This window comes from Siphateles boraxobius, unplaced genomic scaffold, assembly GCF_051911475.1.
Source record: "Siphateles boraxobius isolate OS27281-9 unplaced genomic scaffold, OSU_SipBor_1 9, whole genome shotgun sequence".
Classification (NCBI taxonomy): Eukaryota; Metazoa; Chordata; class Actinopteri; order Cypriniformes; family Leuciscidae; genus Siphateles; species Siphateles boraxobius.
Window position 1 is genome coordinate 7559718 of NW_027509219.1, and position 17530 is coordinate 7577247.

At 39.1% G+C, this 17530-nt stretch overlaps 1 protein-coding gene across 1 annotated transcript in view; it reads right to left on the bottom strand.

Annotated features, from left to right (window-relative positions):
* The window catches only part of slc18a1 (solute carrier family 18 member A1), a 51645-nt gene that overhangs the window by 11695 nt on the left and 22420 nt on the right, over nucleotides 1-17530 (bottom strand). The window contains exon 5 of the mRNA XM_077223247.1: nucleotides 724-807. Within this exon, the coding sequence (XP_077079362.1) occupies nucleotides 724-807 (84 nt within the window). The remainder of the gene's footprint in view (nucleotides 1-723; nucleotides 808-17530) is intronic.

Sequence of the window (17530 nt, forward strand, 5' to 3'; positions counted from 1 at the left end):
CAAGATGTGCCAAGCTGTGCCTAGACTCCTAAACAAACAGACTGTGTGCTGTAATAAAATCAAGGGGTGTTTCAACTAGTCCAGGACTGTGCACACATATGCAGTTAGTTATTATTATTTATTATGTTTTTATTTTTCTCTGAAATGTCACATTGGTTTTCGGTGGCATTGCATAGGTTGTAATTTTTACATTAAAGGTGCAAAACTTCTGCTATGATTTATGTTGGTTTCATTTTTTACATCACAAAAAATAACTGTTTTAACAGGGGTGTGTAGACTTTTTAGTTCCACTGCACACTACCGTTTCAAAGATTTAGGTCAGTAAGATTTTTTTTTAAAGAAGTTAATACTTTTATTCAGCAAGGATGTATTAAAATGATCAAAAGTGACAGTACAGACATTTATAATATTATAAAAGATTTTTATTTCAGATGAATCTGAATCAGATCTTTAGATCTTATTCATCAAACAATACTGAAAAATTCAGCTTTGCATTACATGAATAAATTACATTTAAAATATATTACAATAGAAAACTGTTATTTTAAACAGTAATGATATTTTACAATATTACTGTTTTGCTGTATTTTTGATCAAATAAATGTAGCCTTTCAAAAATCTTGCGGAAAATCAAAAATCAAAAATCTTACGGACCCCAAACTTTGCATGTCTTTGCAAACTTTCACATATTTGGTACATTATATCCCACATAAACCATTATACCTGCGACAGAGGAAAAAGATGATCCAATTCCCTGCAATGAGCGGGCGAAAAACAGCAGTGTATATGTCCCTGAGAAGGCAAACACTGTGAAGAAAGCATTCAAAGTCAGAGTCTACCTCATTTCATTTGTAGTTTGCACTAGACATATACTGTAAAGAGAAACCATATAAACCACGTCAACAAACAACATGGAAAATCTCACTCAGTGGCTCACAGTAGTGTAGCCTAATTCAAACATCTTTATGAGCAATCATTTTTATATTGTTACAAAATTTCACAAAAATTTCAGTGTCAATGTTTGATCTTAGATATGTTTAATATTATAAAACGGAGAGTTCCAGTTCTTGATTCTGATTGGTTGAGCCGCGTTCAAAGCCATTGTAAATTACTCAACAAACATACACCTGTGACCGCATTAAATTAGTATTACCAGAGCCCGTCTAACGGAGAGCCTTGGCACTTCCTATTACCCCCATTGTATATCATCTTGGTTGCAGTTCCATTAGAATTCCACTGGAGGTGATCGTGGGCGAGTGCAGAATGAATGGGAGTCTATGGAGCTAGACGGCTAAATGTATCCCTTTCTCCTGCTTGTCGTTGAATCAATGTAGATTTTATTGTTGATTCCGCAAGTTCAATATAGATTATAGTCCAAAAGTGGAATGAACGAGAACTTATGTCCTTTCGATTTCTTACAGGTTAGGTCGTTGTTGGCTGGAACACGCTAGCATTCTGCTATTATGTGACGTCATCACATTTTTGAACGGATTTTTAGAACAGATAAGTGAACTTAAAAATGCAATTTTCAGCTGAGTGTATTATCTTAAATCTTAATCTCTGTTGCTGCATGTGTTGCTTGGCAACCTCTTTGAAACTACATTGCTTGGCGGAGGAATAAATGTGTTATAACATTAAATTTTTTGTTGCTGGTGTTTATTTTATGAATAAAATAAATATTAAAATGAATATTTTTATGGAGTAACCGTTTTATAAAAGCAATAAGCCCCTTGAAGCCGTGTTTTACAATTAATTTAGAATAGCTAAGGGGGTTTTAGGCACTCCACTCCGCGTCGTGCCCAACAATGCTCCTTAGCTGTTCTAAATTCACTGTAAATCACGGCTTCGCAGGGCTTATTGCTTAATTTAATTTTTAAAAGGCTGTGATTTCATGGGAAAAAAGTCAAGTCAAGTCACCTTTATTTATATAGCGCTTTTTATAATACAGACTGTTTCAAAGCAGCTTTACAGAGATAACAGGAAAATAATGTTGTAATAATATTGTTAAATATAAAAAATGAAATGTCCCCAACTAAGCAAGCCAAAAGCCAATGGCGACAAAGGCGACAGTGACAAGGAACTAAAACTCCATCAGGTGACAGAATGGAGGAAAAAACCTTTGGAGAACCCAGGCTGGGTCATGGGGCCAGTTCTCCTCTGGCCAATGAACGAACAGTGTATGATTATGATTAAGGCAACATTATAGGTCAGAATTCAGATTGGATCAGAACTTTCACAATATGTATCCAGTTCCATCTAGTTGGGGGTCGGAGTAATCACGCTGGTATTTAGACGGGTTTGTTGAGGTGTCCATGAGGCCTTCACAGGGCTGATGAGGCTGGCACTTCAGGGATGCGTTGTCGTCATGTCCTTGCGATGGTCCCTCATCCGATCTGGATATGGCCTGTATCCGTAAACCTCAGGATAAACAGAGACACTATTAGCGTAGACGCCATCCTTCTTATGATGTACCAAGTACATCAGGATTTATGGGAAGTGTTCCTGGTTCCGGCTGATCTAAACTATGCAGCCTAACATTGAATTATAAAAGTCTATAATGTGTTATGTGTATGCTAAGCCAAACAGATGGAGCCTGACAAGCCAGACCCACATCAAGATATTGGGTCTGGGAACACACCATTGGCAGGGCTCAATCCGAGGGGCTGGATAAACGGTTGTCTTTCAAATTCCCTCTGCACACAATAGGATAGCGCTACAACAAAGAAGGTGACATAGTCGGTGCGAAAAGAAAGAAAAGCTTAACTTCAAGTCTTCCAGAGTCGCGGCCAAAGCCGATTCAAAACTTGTTTTCAAGCAGGGAATTCACACCGAACCATCGCAACTTTGCCGTAAGCCTGCCCACCGACTCTATACACGATATGATTGACCTGACTAGAGTTTGGTTTTTCCAGCTCGCAAGCCAACGGAGAGTTGCTAGACGACACTGGCTGCAAAATAAAATTTGCTGCCACTAGGGTGCGTCTAGATTTCTAGGCTAAAAGAGATGTGTTTTTAGTCTAGATTTGAACTGACAGACTGTGTATGCTTCCTGGACAATGTTAGGAAGATTGTTCCAAAGTTTTGGTGCTAAATAGGAAAAGAATCTACCGCCAGCAGTCGATTTTGATATTCTAGGAATTATCAACTGGCCAGAATTTTGAGATCGCAATAGACGTGAAGGACTATAATGCGTTAAGAGCTCGCTCAAGTACTGGGGAGCTAAACCGTTTAGTGCTTTGTAAGTAATCAGCAATATTTAAAAATGTATACAATATTTAATAGGTAGCCAATGCAGTGTTGACAGAACAGGACTAATATGGTCATACTTCCTGGTTCTGGTAAGAACTTTAGCGGCTGCATTTTGGACCAGCTGTAGTTTTAAACGTGCAGGGCAACCACCCAGTAGAACATAACAATAATCTAGCCTTGATGTCATGAACGCATGAACTAATTGTTCTGCATTTTTAATTGAGAGCATATGACGTAATTTAGATATATTTTGAAGATGGAAAAATGTGGTTTTACAGATACTAGACACATGACTTTCAAATGAAAGATTGGTGAGCACACCCAGGTTCCTAACCGACGACGAGGACTTGACAGAGCAGCTATCAAGTGTTAGACAGTATTCTAGGTTATTACGTGAGGAAGTTTTTTGTCCAATAATTAGAATCTCTGTTTTTTCAGAATTAAGTAGTAGGAAATAACTAGTCATCCAGTTTTTTATATCAGCTATGCATTATTTTTGTGGATTGATAAGTTTTGTCAGGGCGTGAAGAAATATAGAAGTGAGTATCATCAGCATAACAGTGAAAACTAATGCCATGCTTCCTAATGATATCTCCTAAGGGTAGCATGTACAGAGTGAACAGCAACGGCCCTAGTACTGAGCCCTGTGGTACGCCATACTGAACTTTTGATCGATAAGACATCTCTTCATTTACTGCTAAACAAACTGATAACGGTCAGATAAGTATGATTTAAACCATGCTAGTGCAATAGCTGGGTTTCAGTCACATGATTATGATGACGATTATGATGACGCGGGAAGGCGGGGCGATTTCAGATGGAGGGCAGGAAGTAAACATGGAGAATCCGTCTATGGAGGAAACCATTGCGAAGAGTCCGTATTGAGTCTAATTTACCTTGATCATACAATACAATACAATTTTATTTGTAAAGCACATTTAAAACAACCGAGGTTAGCCAAAGTGCTGAACATAATTTCAGACAAATTATAAACACATAACATGAGCACAAAGCACAGTTAAACAAGTGACAAACTAAAGAATATATAAAATGCATTAATTAACTCTCAGGCTGGTTTAAAAGCCAATGAATAATAGTGAGTTTTAAGTTGTGATTTAAAAATGTCAAGGCTGGGAGCTACTCTGATACGCATAGGCAGATCATTCCAAAGTCTCGGTGCCACGACTGAAAATGCTCGATCTCCCCTATTTTTAAGTCGTGTTCTAGGAACAGATAAGAGTAGTTGGTCAGCGGACCTCAATGACCTCAAAGGAGCATGCATCTTCAGTAGATCATTTATGTAAGATGGTGCTTGACCATGAAGAGATTTAAAAACAAACAATAAAATCTTAAACTGTATTCTGAAACAAACTGGTAGCCAATGAAGAGAGGCAAGAACAGGCATAATGTGCTCTCGTTTACGGGTTCCTGTAAGGAGTCGAGCGGCAGCATTCTGAACTATTTGCAATCTAGAGAGAGAGGCCTGGTTTACTCCTATATATAAAGCATTACAATAATCCAGGCGAGTGGTGATAAACGCATGTATAACCCTCTCCAAATTTTTGAAAGATAAAAATGGCTTCAATTTTGTAAGTAGCCTAAGTTGAAAGAAACTAGCCTTAACAACAGAGTTTATCTGTTTCTCTAGGTGTAGATCACTATCCAACTTTACACCAAGGTTCGTTACCATAGACTTTACGTAGGGCGTCAGGGGTCCCAAGTCTAATTTGGAGGTGCTAGTAGAACTACTAGGTTAAAAATCATAATTTCAGTTTTACTTTCATTAAAATGTAAAGCGTTTAAAGCCATCCATGCTTTAATGTCATAAAAACAATCTAACAGCCTTTTTATCGAATCCTCACCGTTACTTTTTATAGGCAGATAGATTTGTAGATCATCTGCGTACAGATGGAAACTAATATTATGCTTCTTTAAGATGGATCCTAAAGGAAGCAAGTAAAGGGAGAAGAGAATCGGTCCCAAAATAGAGCCCTGCGGTACTCCACGTCACTGGTGCTGCTGGTGAAGTAGAGCCCCCGTATCCAACTTTAAACACTCTCTCTGAGAGATATGATCTAAACCATTTTAATACAGTACCTTTCATTCCCACGCTGTGCTCGAGACGCGAGAAAAGAATACTGTGGTCAACCATATCAAATGCTGCTGTGAGATCTAAAAGCATCAGAATTGCGGAATCTCCAGAATCTGTTGAAATCAAAAGATCGTTAAAAACTTTTATAAGTGCAGTCTCTGTGCTATGAAGTGCACTAAAACCAGACTGGAACACCTCAAGAATACCATGCAGATCTAAATAGGCTTGTAACTGCAGTAGGACTGCCTTCTCTAAAATTTTGGACACAAAAGGAAGTTTAGAAATCAGGCGATAATTTGAAAGAACTGAAATGTCCAGATTTTGTTTTTTGATAAGGGGCTGCCCCACAGCCTCTTTAAAACAAAGTGGCACATAACCAGAAGTAAGACTACTGTTTATGATTGCTTGAATGTTTGGTCCAATAGTGTTCCAAACCTCTTTAAAAATACATGGTGGGATGATATCACTGGGACAGCTTGAAGGTTTTAAATGTGTAACAATATCATTAAGGGCCAAGACGGAAACAGGCTCAAACTCAATGAGGACTGCAGCACACTCTATGGAAATGGAAGGATCAAAGGTTGGAGGTGAAATGCTGGCTCTAATAGTGGTAATCTTTTCCACAAAAAAGTGGAGGAATTTTTCACAGGCCAAAGTAGATTCTTCCTGCATTATATATTGGGGGGTATGAAGAACAGAATTAATTGTTCTAAAAAGAAAATGAGGTTTATGGCCATTTTTATCGATAACATCAGAGAGGTATTTAGCCTTTTCAGTTTTAACAATTCTCTGATAATTACGCCAACAATCCTTTAGGATATCATAAAAAACTTGCAATTTATGTTTTTTCCATTGGCGTTCAGCTTTCCTACACTTTTGCCTAGCCGCTCGAGTTAAGTCATTAATCCATGGTTCAGAATTAGGTTTGGAGCGCCTGGGCTTTAGTGGTGCAATTTTATCAAGAATATTTATACAGGTGGATGAAAAACAGGAAATGAGCTCATCTGTACATAGGAAAGCAGATGACTCTATAGTCTCTGTAACATTACTAAATGCTTCGGAAAATTGTGCAGCAGTAGCAGGTTTAATCATCCTGCGGATACGAGGTGGAGCAGATTGCTTAACAGTATTGTTTGGAAGGGAAACATCAAATAAAATTGGTGCATGGTCAGAAAAAACAGCCTTTTGTATCTCAATATTTAAAATAGGCAAACTGCATGACAAGACAAGATCTAATGTGTGGCCATGAATCTGTGTTGGACCACTTACAAACTGTGTAAGGTTAAAAGAATCGATTAGTTTTAAAAAATCTTTAGCCAACAGATTCGTGGGACAGCATACATGAATATTCATATCTCCTATAATTAAGATCCGGTCATATTTTGGCATAATTTCAGACAATAATTCAGTAAAGTCCCTGATAAAATGCTTGTTATAGTTAGGAGGTAGATAGATAAGAGCACACAGAACGGGCTGAAATTTGCCCAATTCAAACATTGTTAACTCAAAGCTCGAAAATGCTATCATTGACAACTGCCTGCAGTTGTATTTTTCCTTAAAAATAACAGCAAGACCTCCTCCTCGACCAGTAGTCCTCGGGGAGTTAAAATATGTGCAGTCCAGCGGTAGAAGTTCAGAAAAAGGGCTCGACTCACCAACATTTAACCAAGTTTCAGTCACAAATGGAAAATCCAAGTTATGCTGGGAAAAAAACTCCTTTAAAATAAAGGTCTTATTCACCAGCGATCTAGCGTTGACCAGGGCAGCTCTGACAGGAGCAGGGGATCTGGCCATACGAGTTACATAACTCAAAGACCGAAGGTTTCCATGGTTAACACCGCCTTTCCTGGGACGAGGTGAGTGTTGGCGAGAATACTCCATGTCTGAGCAGGCAATTGGTATCAACCAGGTCCCGGTAGGATCCATAGCACGCCAGGATACATAGTAAGCCAAAGGCAAAGCAAAGTGACGCCGGGCTCCACAGGCAGAATAGTCCGCAAGGTAAGCTTTCAACTTCACCAGCTGGCCGCTGCGCTTCCCACGGCGTCTCGAGCGTCCACTCCGGACAAGGGAAGCCGGATTGCGTACAAGATGAGCAGGTATGTTTAGCAAGGGGGGAGGGAGAAAAGGTTTCTGACCATCCCAGTCACACTTAGGCGACTTCTCCAACGCGAGGCGGAAATCGATCAGCGTTTGACGATCATAAACCAGCAGAGAGTCAATACATTGCATAAACAGTGACACAAGCAATAAAATCACGAATAATTTGCTCTGCACCAGACGGCCGGCCACAAACACTGATCATTTAATGTCCCATTCCCACTGATCCCCTGAACGACAACCTAATGCTATATAAACACAGACACAAAAAAAAACACGTTGGCTAGCTAACATACCGTCGCTGCAGACACAGCATTAACAGACTCTGCTCCTCCCAAACCGCAGACGTAACGTTACGTTAAAAATCCACTTTTTACGGAGTTGTTCTGTGAGCTTTTTACATTTCTCACCTTTATGAATGACAATATTTGGTACTCTATAAAAACCCTTTCCCTTTTCTCGATCAGAGCGATTGGAGCAGTCGTAAACTACACAAAACATTGATGGCAGATCCTCAGCTATTTCACTTCCTGCCCTCCATCTGAATTTTCGCGCTCTCGCGATGCAGCAGCGTGACGTCACGTGAAACCAACCTATTCCACTAATGGCAACATAATTTTCGAGTCTATTCAAAAGAATGTTGTGGTTGATAGAGTCAAATTCAGCACTAAGATCGAGTAACACTAATAGAGAGACACAACCACGATCGGATGATAAGAGCAAATCATTTGTGACTCTAATGAGAGCTGTCTCAGTACTATGATACGGTCTGAATCCTGTTTGAATATCCTTGCAGATACCATTTCTTTCTAAAAATGAACATAGTTGATGAGATCGCCCTGTAATTGACTAATTCTGTAGGATCAAGTTGCGTTTTTTAAACAAGCAATTTAATCATAGCCAGCTTAAGTTTTTTTGGTACGTATCCCTAATAACAAAGATGAATTAATGATACTAAAAACAGGATCTATGAACTCTGGAAGCATCACTTTCAATAGTTTAGTCGGTATAGGGTCTAACATACATGTTGTTGATTTAAATGATTTAACGAGTTTATAAAATTCACCCTCGCCTATAGCACTGAATGAATCAAATTTTTCGTCAGGGAGACTACAATGCACTGTCTGATGCGATACTGTAGTAGCCGGTTGCATAGTTATCATTTTCTCCCTGATATTATCAATCTTGTAAGTAAAAAACAATGCATCTTTTTCGTTATCTACATGTATATTAAAATCACCAACAATTAGGACTTTATCTGCAGCCAGTACTAACTCTGATAGAAAGTCAGCAAATTCTTTGATAAAGTCTGTATGGTGCCCTGGTGGCCACAGTAGCCAGCACACATCTCAAATGTGATTTATCATTTACACTAGATATTGTTACATTAAGCACCAACACTTCAAAATAATTATATTTGAATCTAGACTCCTTAGTAATTCTGAAAATAGTACTATAAATCACAGCAACTCCTCCCCCTTTGCCTTTCATACGAGGTTTATGTTTATAACCGTAATCTCGGGGGTTGATTCATTTAAAGTAATGTAATTGTTTGGTTTTAGCCAGGTTTCTGTCAAATACAGCACATCTAGGTTATTACAATGCCTGATATCGTACTTGCGAGTTCACACACCTCTTTAACGTTAATTTTAGTGATCTCCGACTGGCGAAGTCGAACATCATTAGTGCCAACGTGAATAATAATCTTAGACAATTTATGATTAGCATTAGCCAGCACTTTTAAATTTGCTTTGATGTCAGGCGCTCTGGCTCCCGGCAAACATGTGACTATGGTGGCTGGTGTCTCTATTTTCAAGTTCCGTGTAATAGAATCACCAATAACTAGGGCACTTTCAACAGGATTCTCCGTAGTTGTTTCACTGAGTGAGGAGAATCTATTTGATGTTGTAATAGGAACGGAAGAGCGGTGTTTTGTCCCGCGACTACAGCGTCTCACCGCCACCCAGTTGCCCTGCTGCACGGGCTCTACTACAGCCGGAACTGAACAATGTACAGTGTTCTCTAAGCTAATTGATTCCAAAGTAGTATCTAAAGCCCTTGCACTCGTACAATTAACCTCAATTAAAGTTTGGATGCGTGTCTCTAGTTCTAAAATCTTCTACGTCAGCCTGATTATCTCCCTGCATTTATCACATGTAAATCCTGTGCTGACAGAGAAGGCTATGCTATACATGTTACATGAAGTGAAAGTGACAATAAGAGGAGATGACATGACTCACCGTGTTTGTTTGACTGACTGATACTCACCACAGTTGTTTGACGGATTTCTAAAAGGCGCTAATGCACGAGCAAAATAAATAAATAAAGAGCACACTGATGTCACGCTAACAGGCTAGTGAATTTCTAGTGTGTTGTGCTAGCAGCAGCGATTTAGATTGAAGCTAGTGATGTAAAGCCTGGTTCACACGGCAGGATAATTAGGCCGATTTTAGCCCCGATTTACCCCTTCCGACAATCTTAAGGATGCTCCGATTATCGTAAAATAATCTGATCAGATATTCCTGCCGTGTGTGGTGTGTTAAGACTGCTCTCGTCTGCTCGGAAGGACGTCGGGGCCGCTCCGATCTCAAATCGGGGATATCCAACATGTTGGATTTTTTTGGCCCGATTTCTCCTCGTGTGTGGTGTCCCCCGGGGACAAACGAGCACGCAGCCTGTGGACTTTGGCGTGTAGCCAATCAGAAAGCGAGGTGACGAGGCGCAGAGGAAGCACCGGGAAACAAAATCAAAACAGCCGGCGGCATGGCGCACCAGAAAGTCCGGGGGACGTCGGAGATGGATTCAATTAAAAACAAACTACAAACTATCGCCACTGCATCCTCTTCGTCCGCCATGATTGTTTACTCTGAAGTCACGTTTGATCTTGAGGGATTTTGCGAGATTTTTCGTCTGACCTGGGAATGCTCGGGAGTCAAATCGGTCTGTGTATGATGTGCTGATTTTGCCGTGTGGCTGCGCACCACACACTGTACGACCAAAACTGTTAGACCCGTGATTTTTTATCACCGTGTGTGGGGTCTGTCAGGTTTGGAAAATCGGCCGACGATTTCAAAATCGTCCCGTGTGAACCAGGCTTAAGGTTAATATGTGATGTTGAGGAACTTATATTAAAGGGGTCATATAATGGTACATGCACTTTTACAAGTTGATTGTAGTAAAATGTGTGTTGGCAGTGCCTGTACACATCCATCATATAATGATAAAAATCCATCCAGTGATTTTGTTTTAATCTCCTTATATGTTTTCCCCTGCCTCAAATCGAGCCGTTCGTTTTTGTGACGTCACAGGCTCGCACGCCCCTCCCACGATTGTTGATTGACAGCAGCGTTTCAACACAGACCCGCCCTCGCTCGTGATCGAGCTGTCAATCATAGTGCGCGCGGACCGGTGTTGTGCCTCAACGTACGCCTGAGCACTGTCACAGAGCAGAATGGAGTCTAAGCGAAGTGGTGTTCTGTTCTTGGGTGCAATAAGGAACACAGCAATCATTTTAATGTTCCTAAATCCGATCCAACAACGAGTTATGGTTATTGTGTTACAAACGGTGTACGCACAGAACAGAGGGGCGGAGTGAGCAAAGCTCATTATCATTTAAAGGCATATGCACTGAAACGGCGTGCTACAACAGAGCTGTTTTTGACCAGGTAAAATAAGTGTTTTCTTACAATACTAATGAGATTTTTTAAATAAAGTATATTACAAACTTTTAATTTAGACCCTAAAGAATCATATTAGCTTGTACAAAAATGGCATTATATGACCCCTTTAAGCAGTATAAACAATAGGAAATGATAGTAAATAATGATTCAAAACAGAAAGATATACAAAGATATTACAGACGCAAACAAACTCAGCAGCAGCAGCAGGCAGACAGGCAGACAGGAGGATAAAGTTATAACTGAAACTGTTTTTATAGTATTTCATTTTCTCCATATGATCGATAGTATAAAGTATGTGTTTCTTAAAGTCAACAATTTGTGTTATTTCCAATTATTTTTTAAATAATACTTAAAAAATATTATTTACTTAAAATAATTATATTTATTATAATTAATTATATTAAACTTAGATTTTTTATTTATAATAGGTTACTTGTATGTATGATATTATACAATATTTATTACATAAGTATAATGCATTTATTATTTGCACAGCCCTATAATATATTTATTATATTATAATGTCAGTAGTATAATACTTATAGTATAATACAACAATTCTATATATTAATCTCAGCATACCCAGTAAAATAATTCACCACTCGCCACTGGTATATAACCAGTTGTGCAGCATGTTTTCGGAGTTAAGAGCGCCACTGTGATCATTTACAGGTGCAGCAGCATACCGTTTTTCAAAGCGGCTTGGTTCATAATATTGAATCTGCTAAACCACAAGCCAGCAAACTGTGAAAGCAGTGTCATATACTCGCAAAGGTAAAAAAAACTGTCACTCTTCTTTTTGACCTAATTATTAAACTAAACAGAATAGAAAACTTTTAAAACAGAATGGAGTCATATGCTGCATTCACACCATGTGGTAATTATTACTGTAATTATGAGATGACAATCAGTGAAGTTCAACTCAGAGCTTTTCACGTCCTCAGGCTTCTATATGGCAACACTATCAAAAATATTCTGAGTTGTCATGTAAAAGACTAATCGTGGTAAAAGACTGATCTCTCATAAAATTTTGAGTTTACGAGTTGAAATTACGAGTTCTATGAGTGTCAGGGTTATATTCTGTTTTGTCTTAGTTTTCATTGTGTTCAGTTGCTGTTTGCCTTTGACCTATTTTTCCAGTGTGTTCCGTTGATTGATCCCATTGCAACTATGTTCCTGTTATTTGTATCATTAGCTCCTTTGTTTGCCCTGTGTATTTAAGCCCTCATTTTCAATTTCCTTTCCTGTACCTCAAACAGTAGATCATTGGCGCTTGCAACGCCAAGGTCATGGGTTCGTTTCCCAGGGAAAGCAAGAACTGATAAGAATGAAATGCAATGTAAGTCGCTTTGGAAAAAAGCTTCTGTCAAATGCATAAAATGTAATCAGTTCTTTTCCCTGTATTGTCTATGTATGCGTAGTTGTGTTCCTTCATGTTATTCTCCTATTTATTGTTTTGGAAGTTATAATTAAAGAATATTTAGTTGATCCCTTTGTCTTGCGCTTTCACTACAGTCACCATACCGAGACAGAATACAGGACCAACTAAAATGGACCAGCTGGAACCTCAGTTACTCATCAAATTCTCCATTTAACAATTGCACGTTTTTTAATATAATTAAAATATGTAAATATGTAATTTACAATATAATTTAATACTCCTCACCCAAGATGACTGTCTCCTCGAGGCCCATACTGCAGACTTTTTGGAACTTGCTTCTAAGACATATTATTCTGACCGTCTGACGATGATTTAATTTCCTTTTATGATGCTGGGCTAAATGAACAGTTAAGAAACAGGATTTCTAATTCTGCTAATGATCCTCCAGAGAGCTTTATTAATTTTGTTAAATTTGTGTTTTCTGCTAATGGTTCGACACTCCCAAGTCCAGAGAAATTAATTCCCAAGTCAGTTCCAGGGACAAAAATTCTCTAGCCCGCTCTTGAGAAAGCAGTTCCAAGCTTCTAACTGTTGTTCAAGCCCCTGAGCAAATTTCAAAGTCTGTTTCAGAGACTGAAATTCCTGAGTCCATTCAGGAGAGTAAAATCTCAGAGTAGGTTCCAGTGAGTTAAATTCTAGTGCCTGCTCTTCCTGTCGGCTCTGGCGAGATCGAAGAGGTGGTTTTTGCACTTGATGTTGCTGTTAATATGTGCATCTGGGCCACACATCTCTTCTCTCCTGAGTCAACTCCAGTCCACGAGCCCACTCCAGCCCCTGAGTCTGCACCGGAGCCCGCTTAAGTTCCAGAGCTTGGCCAGGAGGCCGCTAAAGCTCCAGAACTAAGCCCAGAGCATGCAACGCTGTCCTTGATGGCTACAGCCATTGGGCAGCACACACCTCCGTAGCTCCTCCCAAGAAAATTTGGGGGAAGGGGCCACAGTCCCCAGCCACAGTGGCCGAGTCAAGCTTCCTCGTCACGGCCATAGAGGTCAAGTCAAGCAGGCAGATTTATGTTCTGACAGTTAATGTTATGTTGTGTAAGATATTTAGTTATGTTGAGTGGAAATAAAAGGAAAACTGATTTAAAAGGTAAGTACAGTGGGTGCATAAAAATATTCTTTAGGATCACAGAAAGAGAGCGGGTCCTCAATTTGTGTACTTATGTACTATTCTATGCCATTTTGTAGTATAAATAGTGTGAGCAGTGCGTTCAAACTAAAAATTTAAAAAAGAAGAAATGCACTTCAAATGAACTGAAGTGAAATGAAAATTAAATGCATGATGATGAATTTAATCAACTAGTGCAATGCCCGTGTTTTTGTGTCTGTTTTTAGTAATTGTTGGTTTGGTATGTTTGAGTTGCTGGCCTAAACTCTGAGAAAATGATAACGTTAAGCGCACCAGAATAAAATATAATATTCAGAATTAAACAGTGTAGCTGACTTAAAGATTCAGTTAACATCCACAAATGAATAAGCGCAACGATTCAGGGAGCAGCTACACAGTGAACTCAGAGAAAACGCTACGCTTGAGCAAACAGTTTGTGAATAGGCTACTACAAATGATGGCCGTGAATAAAATATAATATTCAGATATTTTTAAACCACAACCCTCTAATGTAAGAATGTTTATTTTGTGGAGTGGCCACTGAGTGTGCAGTGTGAGCCAGAGTGGCCAGCGGCTAGATATTATTTAACGATATATTTTGCATTTCTAGTCCAAACAACGCCAAACTTGGCACTGCACTTACTCGTACCCGTAGCAAGACACCCGTCAAGTTTGAAATCCATCGGACAAACGGTTCGAGAGATATGCAAATAACATATATGCATGTTCAAAATCAGTTTTTGTGCGTGTTTTTAGTAATTGTTGGTTTGGTGTGTTTGAGTGCTTATTGTTACAATTACACAGCAAAAGTTCAGTGACAATTTTATTTGAGCATGGTAGAAAGCAAATACTGATACTGACATAATAACATACAATAAATATGGAAGATTGAACTTCATGGTTGCAAAACAATTTATAATGGTGATATTAGGTGACATGTATTTGGGTATCTGTGTACAGGTAGCAGGAGTTTAAATTAGATTAGATTTACATTAGTGTCAACTTTGTTGTCATTGTGCAGATTACAATTATAGAGACAATGAAAGGCAGTTAGCGTCTTTTATGTTTAGTTGGTGAATAGCATAGGCTACTATTACACATTAGCGATAATGTTAAGCGCACCAGAATAAAATATAATATTCAGAATTAAACAGTGTAGCTGACTTACAGATTCCGTTAACATCCACAAATGAATAAGCGTGACGATTCAGGTAGCAGCTACACAGTGAACTTCGAGAAAAAGCTACGCTTGAGCAAACAGTTTGTGAATAGGCTGCTACAAAAGATGGCCTTGAATAAAATATAATATTCAGATATTTTTAAACCAAAACTCCAAATGTCCGAATGTTTATTTTTAAATCACAACCTTCTAAACATCATCTAAACATCTTCAATGTGTGCTTCTTTTACTGAGATATCCGAATAACAGACACACAGACAGATGTTATGTAATTTATAAATAGATGCGTGTCTGTGTATAGGCTATATTGTATTTATATATACTGTATATTATATATATGTGTGTGTGTGTGTGTTTTGTATATTTTTAATCGCGATTAATCGATTTGACAGTATGTATGTGCAAAATCAGTTTTTGCTTGTGTTTTTAGTAATTGTTGGTTTGGTGTGTTTGAGTGGTCATTGTTTCAATTACACAGCAAAAGTTCAGTGACATTTTTATTTGTGCATGGTTGAAAGCAAATACTGATACTGACATAATGACATACAATAAATGTGAAAAATTTAACTAGCCTACATATCCACCTTATTCTGCTCTAAACAATGGGCGCCGCCATGACGACGACTCCGGTTGCCTACTTCCGGTTCGTACTGTATTAGCAGTGAGAGAATGAGTTCAGGCTCTACATGTGCTGTTGTTGGTTGTTTTAACAATTCAAAGAAGATAAAAAACTTTTTAGAAACTGGGTGCTTTGAGCATAAGATAAAAAGGAGAGAATGCCTATGTCCGGTTCGTATCAGCTACATTCAATACCAGAGAGTAGACGTTTTTGGTTAGCTGCGCTAAAACTGAAGCATCCAACGAAAAAGGTGTTATACGTTACCAGTAGGGATGGGCATTTCAAGCAGAAATAATATTCGAAGATCGCTGGGTATTATGCAATTAATATTCGAGAATCGCACCCCTCCATCACATCACGCACACATGCATAGGCTACACACCAGAGCACATGAGCAAAGCGGAGCAGTGTGACGCTTAAATATAAGTTAAACAAAAAACAACTAAACATACGTTTTATATTTAAGTTTCACAATATAATGTTTTTTTTTAATTTATTTCATCTATGTTGATTATATGAAAAGGGAACCGCAAAAGATGAGTCAGATATGATCATAAGATGCCCAATAGCCTATATCGGAAAACATTTGGAATGGCTCAGACATGATTTTGACCACTTATCAAGTTTTGTTTTGTAGAAAGCCTTTCTTTAAAGTGAATTTCGTTTAGTATAAATTGTATCTTCATTTTTATCAATGTTTTATCAAGAAATTGCCTGGAATAATAAATAAGAAGCACAAATAGTAGACATACAGGACACGGAGGCGCGGGCGCGTGAACTGGAGCGCGTCTTATTAATCAACGAAACTCAGCGTATAAGCCCTGAAAGCTCATTGGCCACCCCTGTGGCCACCCCAGATCTGATAGGTAGTTGGTCAAGTTCGTCAACACAAGAAACTAGAGAAATGCTGTCAATCAATGATGACAGCTGATCAACTGATTTAGGGCCAGTTTTACATTTTTAACTAACACCGTAATGGTCGTACTGAGGCTGTGAGAGCTTATTTCTGCTCAGCGGACGTTTGGCCATGCAGGTCAGGTGACCCATGAGATGAGCGCGCTGGCTGCTGCTGCTGCTCCGTGAAACAGGAGGACGGTCTGTCACAGTTACAACAGCAACAATGATAAAAACGCTGGAATCTGTAGATTGAGAGGTATGGTAATTTAATGTTTAGTTATATAGTAGTTCCCTCTGAATGTGTAGGAAAACTGAAAAATTCGAACTACACTGTACTAGCTAGCTTAGCAGCCTGCAAACCAAGTTAAGAGTGCAGAGTGCAGACAGTTGAAGAGGGCGCGCGCGCAGCTCTTAAAGGGGCCACACCTTATTTCCACTCGTTACACCGCCATGGAATGCTATTTTCTGGACTGAAGACTTGAGGGTGTTTTTTTTGCAGATGTGTGTGTTCAATAGAGCTAATGTTATATTTTTGGCCAACCCGTGTGTGAAATATAGTGTGACAGTCTAGATTTAAGTTATAACACAAGAACAAGCTGTGACTTATTTATTTGCTCTGTTATTTAAAGGGTAACTAAAACCCTGGTCAAAGCCTGACTCCACCCACTGACAATATTTGAAAAATGCTGGAAAAGTGGGCAGAGCCCAGCGGAGATAGAGGCGACGAACCGAGGGCGGGCTGCGCGGGGGGGGCGTGCACCTGAGACCCGCAGTGACAGCTGCTGTCAAACTAGCTAAAATGGAGTGACGCAAGTAGCTTTGCAACAGAGCGGTCATTTGAAGTCGAGAACTTTTCTCCCCCACGTTCACCTGAAGTGGAGGAGGGTGAAGAATGAATTGTCTGTGGACACCAGCTCAAACTGCGGTCTTGACTCCCGCATCGCAATCGGCATCCGATTATTCTTATATTCAGTCAATTTGAGGTAATTTTTTACAGGATTATTATTACTATTACGTTCAATATTTTGCTGCTATGTGAAAAAAATAACCAGCAAATCGCGCCGGCGCGTTTGTCGACACCAGAGGATTAACTTTAGCCTAGTAAGAAGGAACATAAATTGTGATTAAAAATATATGCTCACTCACATCATGACGCCGCTGCGGT